The following is a 13299-nucleotide window of genomic DNA, read 5'->3' as shown; positions in this document are numbered from 1 at the left end:
TGACAATACTTGCTAAAATCGGGCCTGCAATTGAACATGCCACTAGGAGGAATGCAGCTGGACCACCCTTGCTCCAGCTACTGATAGCCTTGCGCTTTTATGCAACCGGATGCTTCCAGCTGGTGGATGGGAACCTTTTCGGAGTAAATGACTCAACAGTGAGTAGAATTGTTGAAAGAGTATCCCGAGCAATTGCGTCTTTAAAAAAACAGTACATAAGATTTGCTCCAACAAGAGAAACATCTGAGTTCTACAGAAAATCTGGTTTTCCAGGAGTGCTTGGAGCAATTGACTGTACGCACATCCCCATTCAAAACCCTGGTGGAGCAAATGGAGAGCAGTTTCGCAACAGGAAGGGACACTTTTCTATTAATGTTCAGGCTGTGTGTGACGAGGAGGGCCAAATCAGCAACATTGTAGCTCAATGGCCAGGATCAACACATGACAGCCGGATTTTTGACAACAGCCACCTCTGTGCTCTGCTTGAAAGTCAGGCATTTCAAGGCCACCTAGTTGGTGACCTTGGATATGCCTGCCGTGCCTACCTGATGACCTCCATTTTGCACCCTCAAAAACCAGCAGAGAGACTGTACAATACCAGCCACATTAAAGCAAGAGGTCTTGTGGAGAGTGTTTGGAGTTTGGAAAAGGAGGTTTCCTTGCTTGAAGGATGGGCTTCGAATAAAGCTAAACGCTACAACACTGCCACTGCAACTGTTGAGTTAAAACTCATAGATGGAGAGTTTGCTAGGCATCTTCCAACATCACACTCTGGTAACTACATCTCCCAGAGTGCACCAGCAAGATGGCTGCTCGTTTGGCTGAGCTGGAACACCTGAAAAGGTGGAGTGAGCATTCAAACAAACTATACACCAGAAACAAGAAGCAAGATCTACTCGGGATGTTCCAAGTCCAAAGACGCCAATGGTCGGTGATAATATTTTGTCTTATTTGTTTTACTTATTTGTAAATACTGCTTAATGTGTTTAAAATCTGGCTTTAATGGGCTAAATGTATTTAGTAACTGCTACAATTTGGATTGGAGAAGGACCACATTGCAGTATTTCATGTTATGATTGGAAGCTTTCATTTGTGTTTCAAAAGTATAACTTTACAAAATAAGACAAAGTTAGAAATTATTTACTTTTTAAAATACCAACTAAAATGTGAACAGTTCATGGTTCATATGATGAAGGTTTAAAATGCCTGTTTAGAATAGAGCTGATCTACAAGCTCTGGGATCAGCTATTTATCTAATTTCTTTATTCCAAGTGTTTAACCATTTCAAATTAACCATTTAATTTGAAATATTTAATTAAAATGGTTTTCTTAAATTGACTTTGCTAAATTAGTTTAAAAGTCCTTTAAATGAGGCATTGCATTGCTTAAAATACATTTGCTTGTTTAAATTGCTTAAAAACAAGACTGGTTAAAAATAACTTATTGATTGGAAAAGTGTTTAAAAATTGTTATCATTTGTTGTTTGACATTGTTGTTAATTCTTTGTCTCTCTGTTTTCAAAGGTTTTCAACCTAACCCATAAATAACCAACCAAATCAACAACTGAAGCCAACTGCACATCATGAAAAAGTTTGGAAAATAAAAGTTGGAAAGAGTTGGAAATCTTGGAGTTGATTCCTTTAATGTCATTTGGAGTGGAAAGAGAGTTTGACTTGACAGTTGAAAACCACAGCTAGCAGCTGGAGGGAGATAAACGGCTTCCGACCAGATATACTGTTGACGTGGAAGGAAATAAAGATGGCTGAAGAGACGGTCAAGGATCTCAAGAAGGAGAGGACCACGGCGAAGAGCCGCTTCACCAGAACAGCAAACTATATTTCAAGGAGAGCAGACGGCATGCTGCAATCTGAGTTGATTGCAGAATTCAACACACTTTCAGACTGTTTCCGAGCGGTGCTCGATTCAAATGAAGATGTCAGGATTGGGCTGGAAGCTAAAGCTGAGGATGAAGAAGTTGATCTTGATGAGCAGCAAAAGGCCGACATCATGAACACTTTAGAAGAAGCCGAGACAAAGCTGGCTGAGACCAAAGACATTATTCAGATGAATCTGTGGTTGAAGTATGGAAAAAATGAGCTTGGAAGGACAATCCTTGAAGCGGAGAGAGCTAATGAGGCAGCGGAAAGGGTAGCTGTGGAAAGTAACAACCTAGAAGGCTATGAAGTACACCTCACTGTTTGGGACAAGGAGTTGACTGCAGCCATCTCAGCCATGTCCACATGGGAGAGGTGGATCCCTGGGGAACCAAAGGTTGAGCTTGATAGAAGAATGACGGACCTAAGGGCGTCCAACCACAAGCTTCTATTCAAGAAAGCTCAACTTGTCACTGCAAGGAGGATCGCCGAGCAAGGCACAGGACCAACAGCACCACACCAACCGACAGCACTACTGGTGAGAATCAAACCAACCACTCTACCTATCTTCAATGGAAGCAAGAGAGAATACCACAGATGGAGGAAAGACTGGGAAAGCCTGCAAAAGCAGGGGGAGCCATCCGGTTCACCGGAGGTGAAGAAATTTCAACTCTTGGAAAGCGTGGATGGCAAGATCTCAAAAGACCTCAGACTGTCAACATACACCGCCGCCAATGACATTTTCAGAGTATTGGAGAACAGATATGGCAACAAGTCTACCATCACTATTGAAATACTTGAAGAGCTGGACAAGATGCCACATGTGAAGGGGGACCAGCCAAGGCATGTCATTGACAGGATCGGCCCAGAAAATCCAACTCACCATTTGAACTGAGCCTTTACGTCCCGTTTTTTGTCAGTCGCTTCCATGTTTATCAAGGAAGTTGAAAAGCTTTAGCGCCTCCCCGGCGCCTCCCCTGGTTGAAAACTTCCAACTGACTTCAGTTCACTCGACATGCACGCGCACACGCACACTTCCTTGATAAACATGGAAGCGACTGACAAAAGACGGGACGTAAAGGCTCAGTTCAAATGGTGAGTTGGATTTTCTGGGCCGATCCTAAGTTTGAATTAGTGTAAACCTACATGGGCCCTACACGTTTTGGATTAATGGTGTGGTAAGGATAAGAAACGATGCTTGCGGAAACTTGTGCCGTTTCTGAAACGCGGTGGGAGGGGCCCAGTGTGTGACCTCATCTCGGAGCTACAGAATGAGCGTAGGGAGAGGGCACATATGGGGCTAATGTTTTCCCATGCCAATAAAGCCCTTTGAATTGAATTGAATTGATACACGTCATTAGTGATCGCGGAATGTGCCGTCGCTTTGAAATGACAGCGTAGTACATTCCGATTCTAGAGGAAAATTCCACCACTCGCATCGAATCCTGTCCTCCTCCTCTCCTCCTCGCTGGGGGCGGAGCCGAGGAGCGAGTGGAGGACGCGAGTAGAGTGAGCGAGTGTGAAAGTTGCGGTATTGGAATTTAGCTTATGGCTCTGGGGTCAGAGCAGGGACGTACAGAGTGTGTTAGAGAGGCAGGGGCTGAAACCCCGTTAGAGGGCACTTTTAAACAAAAACAGGGAAAATAGCAGATCTACAAGCTCACAACGCGTTGTGCTGCGACCCGTTGAGAGCTTGTAGATCAGCTATTTTCGGGGCGCAACCCAGCACTCTTTATCTAATGGAGATGCTGGTGTAACGACATAGATTTCAAAACACATTTGTTCGACGCAAAATGGTGCGTTCCAAGTTCAGGAGACTTCGGGGAAAAAAGCTATTCTCCTGAATGCTGCCTTCCAATTTGGCATGGAAAGGAGAGGAGGGACATTTGAATTTCTTCCACCATAGTAAATGCTGCAATCGTGGTCTGGAGAGGGCAGTTGTTTTACAGACGGGTAAAAGGGGCTGAAGCCCCCCTTTGATGTCCATGTGTGCACGTCCCTGCTTGTCAGTGTGTTAACGTTCTGGTGCAAATGTTTTCCCCCACTTGGGAAGTATCACTGACAGCCTGAGGGAGTGTTGCTGCTCGCTGGGAAGTTGGTGGGATTGAGATAATGGAAGCTGCACTAAGTGCTCTGATGGTTTTAAGTACTCTCATAAAAACAGGTGTTACATAACCCAAGAATCAAGTAAACGTCTTCATTGTCACATCACATTACAAGTAACGGTGGGTGAAATTCTTAGCTGTGCTGCAGGCTCATCATTGCAGTTAAAAAAAAAGATAGAGATAGGGGAGCATAAAGTGCATAATATGACTAATCTGCATGCATGATACAATATGAGTGCATAATAAATAAATAGGTCATAAATGTACTGCACGCGTATAAATATTTAATAACATAGTTACTGCGAGAGTGAGAGCCATCTAATAGAAGAGTTAGGATATTGAGGGGGCTGAAACCGAGCGTTCGAGTGCTGTTCATGCAGCCTGAACTGAGACAAGCTGGAGTTGGAAATACATTGTTTTCAACGAGGGCGGCGCAAACAAGAGCTATTTTAAGCACGTGTGCAACATGACAACTGTTTTAAAGTATTGTACAGTAACAACTATAAAGTCTGGTGGTTGTAGAACAGGTATAGGCATGTAACGCTTCACTCAACTCACGATGCGATTCGTATCACGATATGAGGTTCACGATACGATTTATTTTTTGTAGATCTGCTATTTTCGCTATTTTTTCTTAACGGGATTTCAGCCCCTGCCCCTCTAACACTCTCTGCACGTCCCAGCCCCTGCCCCTCTAACACTCTCTGCACGTCCCAGCCCCTGCCCCTCTAACACTCTCTGCACGTCCCAGCCCCTGCCCCTCTAACACTCTCTGCACGTCCCAGCCCCTGCCCCTCTAACACTCTCTGCACGTCCCAGCCCCTGCCCCTCTAACACTCTCTGCACGTCCCTGCCCCCTGCCCCTCTAACACTCTCTGCACGTCCCAGCCCCTGCCCCTCTAACACTCTCTGCACGTCCCAGCCCCTGCCCCTCTAACACTCTCTGCACGTCCCTGCCCCCTGCCCCTCTAACACTCTCTGCACGTCCCTGCCCCTGCCCCTCTAACACTCTCTGCACGTCCCAGCCCCCTGCCCCTCTAACACTCTCTGCACGTCCCAGCCCCTGCCCCTCTAACACTCTCTGCACGTCCCTGCCCCTCTAACACTCTCTGCACGTCCCTGCCCCTCTAACACTCTCTGCACGTCCCTGCCCCTCTAACACTCTCTGCACGTCCCTGCCCCTCTAACACTCTCTGCACGTCCCTGCCCCTCTAACACTCTCTGCACGTCCCTGCCCCTGCCCCTCTAACACTCTCTGCACGTCCCTGCCCCTGCCCCTCTAACACTCTCTGCACGTCCCTGCCCCTGCCCCTCTAACACTCTCTGCACGTCCCTGCCCCTGCCCCTCTAACACTCTCTGCACGTCCCAGCCCCTGCCCCTCTAACACTCTCTGCACGTCCCTGCCCCTGCCCCTCTAACACTCTCTGCACGTCCCAGCCCCTGCCCCTCTAACACTCTCTGCACGTCCCAGCCCCTGCCCCTCTAACACTCTCTGCACGTCCCTGCCCCCTGCCCCTCTAACACTCTCTGCACGTCCCTGCCCCTGCCCCTCTAACACTCTCTGCACGTCCCAGCCCCTGCCCCTCTAACACTCTCTGCACGTCCCAGCCCCTGCCCCTCTAACACTCTCTGCACGTCCCTGCCCCTCTAACACTCTCTGCACGTCCCTGCCCCTCTAACACTCTCTGCACGTCCCTGCCCCCTGCCCCTCTAACACTCTCTGCACGTCCCAGCCCCTGCCCCTCCAACACTCTCTGCACGTCCCTGCCCCTCTAACACTCTCTGCACGTCCCAGCCCCTGCCCCTCTAACACTCTCTGCACGTCCCAGCCCCTGCCCCTCTAACACTCTCTGCACGTCCCAGCCCCTGCCCCTCTAACACTCTCTGCACGTCCCTGCCCCTCTAACACTCTCTGCACGTCCCTGCCCCTCTAACACTCTCTGCACGTCCCTGCCCCTCTAACACTCTCTGCACGTCCCTGCCCCTCTAACACTCTCTGCACGTCCCTGCCCCTCTAACACTCTCTGCACGTCCCTGCCCCTCTAACACTCTCTGCACGTCCCTGCCCCCTGCCCCTCTAACACTCTCTGCACGTCCCTGCCCCCTGCCCCTCTAACACTCTCTGCACGTCCCTGCCCCTCTAACACTCTCTGCACGTCCCTGCCCCTCTAACACTCTCTGCACGTCCCTGCCCCCTGCCCCTCTAACACTCTCTGCACGTCCCTGCCCCCTGCCCCTCTAACACTCTCTGCACGTCCCTGCCCCCTGCCCCTCTAACACTCTCTGCACGTCCCTGCCCCCTGCCCCTCTAACACTCTCTGCACGTCCCAGCCCCCTGCCCCTCTAACACTCTCTGCACGTCCCTGCCCCCTGCCCCTCTAACACTCTCTGCACGTCCCTGCCCCCTGCCCCTCTAACACTCTCTGCACGTCCCAGCCCCCTGCCCCTCTAACACTCTCTGCACGTCCCTGCCCCCTGCCCCTCTAACACTCTCTGCACGTCCCTGCCCCCTGCCCCTCTAACACTCTCTGCACGTCCCTGCCCCCTGCCCCTCTAACACTCTCTGCACGTCCCTGCCCCCTGCCCCTCTAACACTCTCTGCACGTCCCTGCCCCCTGCCCCTCTAACACTCTCTGCACGTCCCTGCCCCCTGCCCCTCTAACACTCTCTGCACGTCCCTGGGGTCTAATAATGGCATGGCTTCCCTGTTGATGATGACATCAGCATTCCACAAATACGGATGGACAGGCGATGGAGGACGTGAAAGAGAAAGACGAGGAATAGAATGTAGAAGTTGTGGATGAGAAGAAGGTGAAGAAGATGCAGGAGAAGGATTGGAGACTTTGTGGTGAAATTATATTCACCAAAACGTCGTGAAAGAGAAAGACGAGGAATAGAATGTAGAAGTTGTGGATGAGAAGAGAGAGAGAAGAGAGTGTTAGAGGGGCAGGGGCTGGGACGTGCAGAGAGTGTTAGAGGGGCAGGGGCTGGGACGTGCAGAGAGTGTTAGAGGGGCAGGGGGCAGGGACGTGCAGAGAGTGTTAGAGGGGCAGGGGGCTGGGACGTGCAGAGAGTGTTAGAGGGGCAGGGGCAGGGACGTGCAGAGAGTGTTAGAGGGGCAGGGGCAGGGACGTGCAGAGAGTGTTAGAGGGGCAGGGGCAGGGACGTGCAGAGAGTGTTAGAGGGGCAGGGGCAGGGACGTGCAGAGAGTGTTAGAGGGGCAGGGACGTGCAGAGAGTGTTAGAGGGGCAGGGACGTGCAGAGAGTGTTAGAGGGGCAGGGACGTGCAGAGAGTGTTAGAGGGGCAGGGACGTGCAGAGAGTGTTAGAGGGGCAGGGACGTGCAGAGAGTGTTAGAGGGGCAGGGGCTGGGACGTGCAGAGAGTGTTAGAGGGGCAGGGGCTGGGACGTGCAGAGAGTGTTAGAGGGGCAGGGGCTGGGACGTGCAGAGAGTGTTAGAGGGGCAGGGGCTGGGACGTGCAGAGAGTGTTAGAGGGGCAGGGGCTGAAATCCCGTTAAGAAAAAATAGCGAAAATAGCAGATCTACAAAAAATAAATCGTATCGTGAACCTCATATCGTGATACGAATCGCATCGTGAGTTGAGTGAAGCGTTACATGCCTATACCTGTTCTACAACCACCAGACTTTATAGTTGTTACTGTACAATACTTTAAAACAGTTGTCATGTTGCACACGTGCTTAAAATAGCTCTTGTTTGCGCCGCCCTCGTTGAAAACAATGTATTTCCAACTCCAGCTTGTCTCAGTTCAGGCTGCATGAACAGCACTCGAACGCTCGGTTTCAGCCCCCTCAATATCCTAACTCTTCTATTAGATGGCTCTCACTCTCGCAGTAACTATGTTATTAAATATTTATACGCGTGCAGTACATTTATGACCTATTTATTTATTATGCACTCATATTGTATCATGCATGCAGATTAGTCATATTATGCACTTTATGCTCCCCTATCTCTATCTTTTTTTTTAACTGCAATGATGAGCCTGCAGCACAGCTAAGAATTTCACCCACCGTTACTTGTAATGTGATGTGACAATGAAGACGTTTACTTGATTCTTGGGTTATGTAACACCTGTTTTTATGAGAGTACTTAAAACCATCAGAGCACTTAGTGCAGCTTCCATTATCTCAATCCCACCAACTTCCCAGCGAGCAGCAACACTCCCTCAGGCTGTCAGTGATACTTCCCAAGTGGGGGAAAACATTTGCACCAGAACGTTAACACACTGACAAGCAGGGACGTGCACACATGGACATCAAAGGGGGGCTTCAGCCCCTTTTACCCGTCTGTAAAACAACTGCCCTCTCCAGACCACGATTGCAGCATTTACTATGGTGGAAGAAATTCAAATGTCCCTCCTCTCCTTTCCATGCCAAATTGGAAGGCAGCATTCAGGAGAATAGCTTTTTTCCCCGAAGTCTCCTGAACTTGGAACGCACCATTTTGCGTCGAACAAATGTGTTTTGAAATCTATGTCGTTACACCAGCATCTCCATTAGATAAAGAGTGCTGGGTTGCGCCCCGAAAATAGCTGATCTACAAGCTCTCAACGGGTCGCAGCACAACGCGTTGTGAGCTTGTAGATCTGCTATTTTCCCTGTTTTTGTTTAAAAGTGCCCTCTAACGGGGTTTCAGCCCCTGCCTCTCTAACACACTCTGTACGTCCCTGCTCTGACCCCAGAGCCATAAGCTAAATTCCAATACCGCAACTTTCACACTCGCTCACTCTACTCGCGTCCTCCACTCGCTCCTCGGCTCCGCCCCCAGCGAGGAGGAGAGGAGGAGGACAGGATTCGATGCGAGTGGTGGAATTTTCCTCTAGAATCGGAATGTACTACGCTGTCATTTCAAAGCGACGGCACATTCCGCGATCACTAATGACGTGTATCAATTCAATTCAATTCAAAGGGCTTTATTGGCATGGGAAAACATTAGCCCCATATGTGCCCTCTCCCTACGCTCATTCTGTAGCTCCGAGATGAGGTCACACACTGGGCCCCTCCCACCGCGTTTCAGAAACGGCACAAGTTTCCGCAAGCATCGTTTCTTATCCTTACCACACCATTAATCCAAAACGTGTAGGGCCCATGTAGGTTTACACTAATTCAAACTTAGGATCGGCCCAGAAAATCCAACTCACCATTTGAACTGAGCCTTTACGTCCCGTCTTTTGTCAGTCGCTTCCATGTTTATCAAGGAAGTGTGCGTGTGCGCGTGCATGTCGAGTGAACTGAAGTCAGTTGGAAGTTTTCAACCAGGGGAGGCGCCGGGGAGGCGCTAAAGCTTTTCAACTTCCTTGATAAACATGGAAGCGACTGACAAAAAACGGGACGTAAAGGCTCAGTTCAAATGGTGAGTTGGATTTTCTGGGCCGATCCTAAATTTGAATTAGTGTAAACCTACATGGGCCCTACACGTTTTGGATTAATGGTGTGGTAAGGATAAGAAACGATGCTTGCGGAAACTTGCGCCGTTTCTGAAACGCGGTGGGAGGGGCCCAGTGTGTGACCTCATCTCGGAGCTACAGAATGAGCGTAGGGAGAGGGCACATATGGGGCTAGGGAAAACATACGTTAACATTGCCAAAGCAAAAGTGGTGGAACAATACAGTGTCACACAGCTGGATCACTGGAACTCCGAACAGAGCCGTACAGTCTACAGAATAGACAATTCATCATTTTGTGCATGTAACCGAGGGTCTGAGGCCAATGTGTATGTATTGGTAACATGTGCAAGGCAATGCTATTTATTGTTTGAAGCTCACTCCCCTGGAGTGAGTCACCAGCAGGCCACTCTCCATTTTTCACTTTGTCATTAAACTCTTACTGATTTAAACTATTCCACAGTTAAACTTAAAGAATGGCTTTCAACAATCGGTCATGAAACTATAGTAATAGTGAGTGCAACTTGTATTCATTTAGAATGTGCTACAAGATTATAGTGTTTTGCTAATTCACTTCTTAAAAGAGAATGTTCAGTTTTATTTTATAGTTCCGTTAAACATTTCCTAACTTTAAGTCTGTCTCCCCTTTTCATATACTTTTAAGTTATGATTAACCATGTTCATAAGAGTCTGTTCACAGTTTACATTTAAGTCTTGTTATGTTTTAAACTATGTATTCATTATATCACACAACGCAATAAAGCCAGTGGCTTGTTGTGGTCCTTTCACTTTCACATATGTAGGCTAGATAGGCTACTTTATCATTCTGAAGCTCTATTCATTCAGCGAAAATTTGTCTCTTCAACAAACAGTTGAACAGTGCGTGCATGTGTGTGTTGGCCGTTGGGTCAGTGACTTCAGCCAGTCAGCCTGCCGGCAGCTAGTGGATGGGGTGGGGGGGGGGGGGGGGGGGGTGCATAGTATCGGGTTTCAAGCAGTGTTTTTGTGCCACATGTGGAGGAGGCGGACTTATGTCACTGGAGAAGGAAAAAAACAAATACACGTGATGCGGAAATCCGCTGCGAGGAGACAAAATACCCCACCGAGCCTGCACCTGATGTACACTCGCTCTATGCGGTCTCGGAGAGCCCACTCGGCTCCTCCACTCGACTCCACTCTCATCCTCGATGGAGCACTTTAACAAATGGAACGTTAACCATTTCCGGGTCACGCTGGAATGACCCCGAGTGACCGAGTGGGAGTGAGCGAGTGGCCGAGATTTTGGGTATTGGAATTTAGCTATAGAGTAAGACAGAGTTACAACAACTCTGTTCACTTCATGGGGCTTCAGTCCAATGGGCGGCTCTCCTACACAGACTTCTATTGGCCAAGAGCATTGCGAAGACTGACAATGTCCTGGACCGGAAGTTGGCAGAATGCACTGGACTCAGGCAAACAGCCCAGCTTTAATGATCTTAAATCCCTTTATTTTAGATTGTTTTTAAGGAATAGCACAACATACACATTACAAAGACTTTAGTTGTCACTGTACAATACTTTAAAACAGTAATGTTGCACACATGCTTAAAATTGCTGATATTTGTGCCACCCTCGTTGAAAACAACGTATTTCAAACTCTCAGGCTGCATGAACAGCGCTCGAGCACACCTTATTCAGGACCTCACACGTCGCCAAATACGCCATTAGCGCTCTAGCGGTCGATGAGTTAAAAGGGGGTCCGTAAACTAATGCATGTGAAAACTGGTTAGTCCTTGCAATTAAATGGGTTGAGAATCACTGCTAGAGCCGTGAAAATCTTCTCTTTATGGGGGGGGGGGGGTGTCTAAATGGGCAACTCACCAGCTCCTTCTTCTTCATACACTCCATGAGGATGATGAAGAGGTGCTGGGCCTGGGTCCGGCTGTACGTGAACGTCTTCTGGATGGTCACCAGAAGCTGGTCCCTCAGGGACTCATTAATGATGCTGAGGAGGGAGAGAGACACAGAGAGAGAGAGAAAAAATAACATTATTTATATTTTGAGAATTGTTAATTTTTTTTAAATCTCTCATTTGAAAATAACTTTGCCCCCTCCCCCCTCCCACGGCAGGGGGGAGGGGCAGGGTTGGAGAGGGGGCGGGATTTGTGGACGGTTATGGTCACGGTCCACAGGCTAATCGATTTATAGTCGATTAGTCGGTGGTAAAATATGATTTTTTCCATCCAATCAAGCATTAAAACACCGTGTTCTGAAACAGCCAGCGAGTGAAGGATTAACTGCAAAACAGAAAGCAGGCCGAGTGGAATAGTAAGAGAGTGGTGACACACTTTGATCTCACCGCAAAGCGGGGTGCTATGGGCTATAGTTCCAAACATTGGAACTATCCCATTGAGATAGAATGAGCACTTCCGCATTCCATTGTTACAGTGGGAGTCAACGCTAGTGTCGCCACTCTCTTACTAGATTACGCTGAATGCCGCTCTGATTGGCCGAAATTAGCTCAGCTGTTTCAAATCAAAGTTGCAAGTCCACAATGACTCACGGATGGACGCGTTGTGAGCTTGTAGATCTGCTATTTCTTGATGCGCAAGACCTTTCTACGGAGCAGCATAGCATGTTTCGTTGTTCACAATGTTTGTTCAGTTGGAGCGGGGAGGACTGAACGATGCGATGTTTTTCATACAACCCTAAATGTTCAACAACAAGTTACAAGTTGTAACTTGTTGTTGAACAGTGTTAGAGGGGCATGGGCTGAAATCCCGTTAACCCACTTATTGCTAGATTTAATAACATCTTATTGTGCATTGGGCCAGATCTGGCGACTTTTTGAATGACAATAGAATAATGTGCGATATGACCACAATGTCACGAAATATCTCATTTTAAAGCTGCACGTCTCTAGTTTACACCAAAATAATGTTCCTAGCATGTTCCATCGTTTACTTATAAGCATTTTAGTACACCTTGGTTTGACTTATCACTGAAACCAAGGTCTACTAAAAAGCTTATAAGTAAACGATGGAACAAATCTGGCCAATGCTGGCCAATGCCCCATTTCTTAATTTGTCATTTTAATGCAATAAGAGGGATCAGCGATCTAAATAGAATACATGACGTTTTACTTTCAATTTAAAATTAATACCCAGAAGTGCCACCAGATGGCGGGAACGTTCCATTATTCTGATTTTGGCAAAAGTGTTAAATCTGGCTAAATCACTTCCTGTCAAACGAGGTAAACAAAGGAGGCTAATTTGACCCCTAGCACATAGCTTGGCTGTCCGGATTGCTAAGCTAACATTAGCTTTTTCATAACTTAGTCAAATTAAGCTTAAAAACGGCCAGGAACATCCCAAAATATCAATTTTTTTGCCGCGGATCACATAGAGACGGCGCGCGTGCACGATAGTGCACGATCGCGCGGGTTTCGGACGGTTTTTGGTAGATTACATTAAAAAAAAAAAAAAAAAAGTCAAAGAATTCCATTATTTTGTTATAATAAGACGTACTGACAGGGCAGTACGTCTACTACGCAGATAACGTCATTGGCCACGAGGGATTTGTTGATTTAACACGCAAATAACGTCAATGGCCACTAGGGGGTTGAGGGCAATTTTGGACAAAAATGGCGACAATAGCAAATCTACAAGCTCACAACGCGTTGCGCTGCAACGCGTTGAGAGCTTGTAGATCAGCTATTTCCGGGGCGCAACCCAGCACTCTTTGCGATGTGTAACAACATGGATTTCAAAACAAATTTGATCAACGCAAAATACTGTGTTCAAGTTCAGGAGACTTCGGGGGAAAAAAAGCCATTCTCCTGAATGCTGCCTTCCAGCATGGCATGGAAAGGAGAGGAGGGCATTTTCATTTCTTTCACCATCAGTAAATGCTGCATTCGTGGTCTGGAGAGGGCA

At 47.9% G+C, this 13299-nt stretch overlaps 1 protein-coding gene across 1 annotated transcript in view; it reads right to left on the bottom strand.

Annotated features, from left to right (window-relative positions):
* trpm3 (transient receptor potential cation channel, subfamily M, member 3) overlaps positions 1–13299 on the bottom strand; it is a gene marked incomplete at both ends in the record, with an annotated part of 354059 nt that overhangs the window by 123458 nt on the left and 217302 nt on the right. The window contains 1 exon segment of the mRNA XM_083783495.1: positions 11246–11369. Within this exon segment, the coding sequence (XP_083639621.1) occupies positions 11246–11369 (124 nt within the window).

This window comes from Protomyctophum parallelum (genome assembly GCF_964188405.1).
Source record: "Protomyctophum parallelum genome assembly, chromosome: 15".
In the NCBI taxonomy this organism is placed as follows: domain Eukaryota; kingdom Metazoa; phylum Chordata; class Actinopteri; order Myctophiformes; family Myctophidae; genus Protomyctophum; species Protomyctophum parallelum.
Note: the sequence above shows the minus strand (reverse complement) of the source record. Positions and strands in the feature narration are given on the sequence as shown.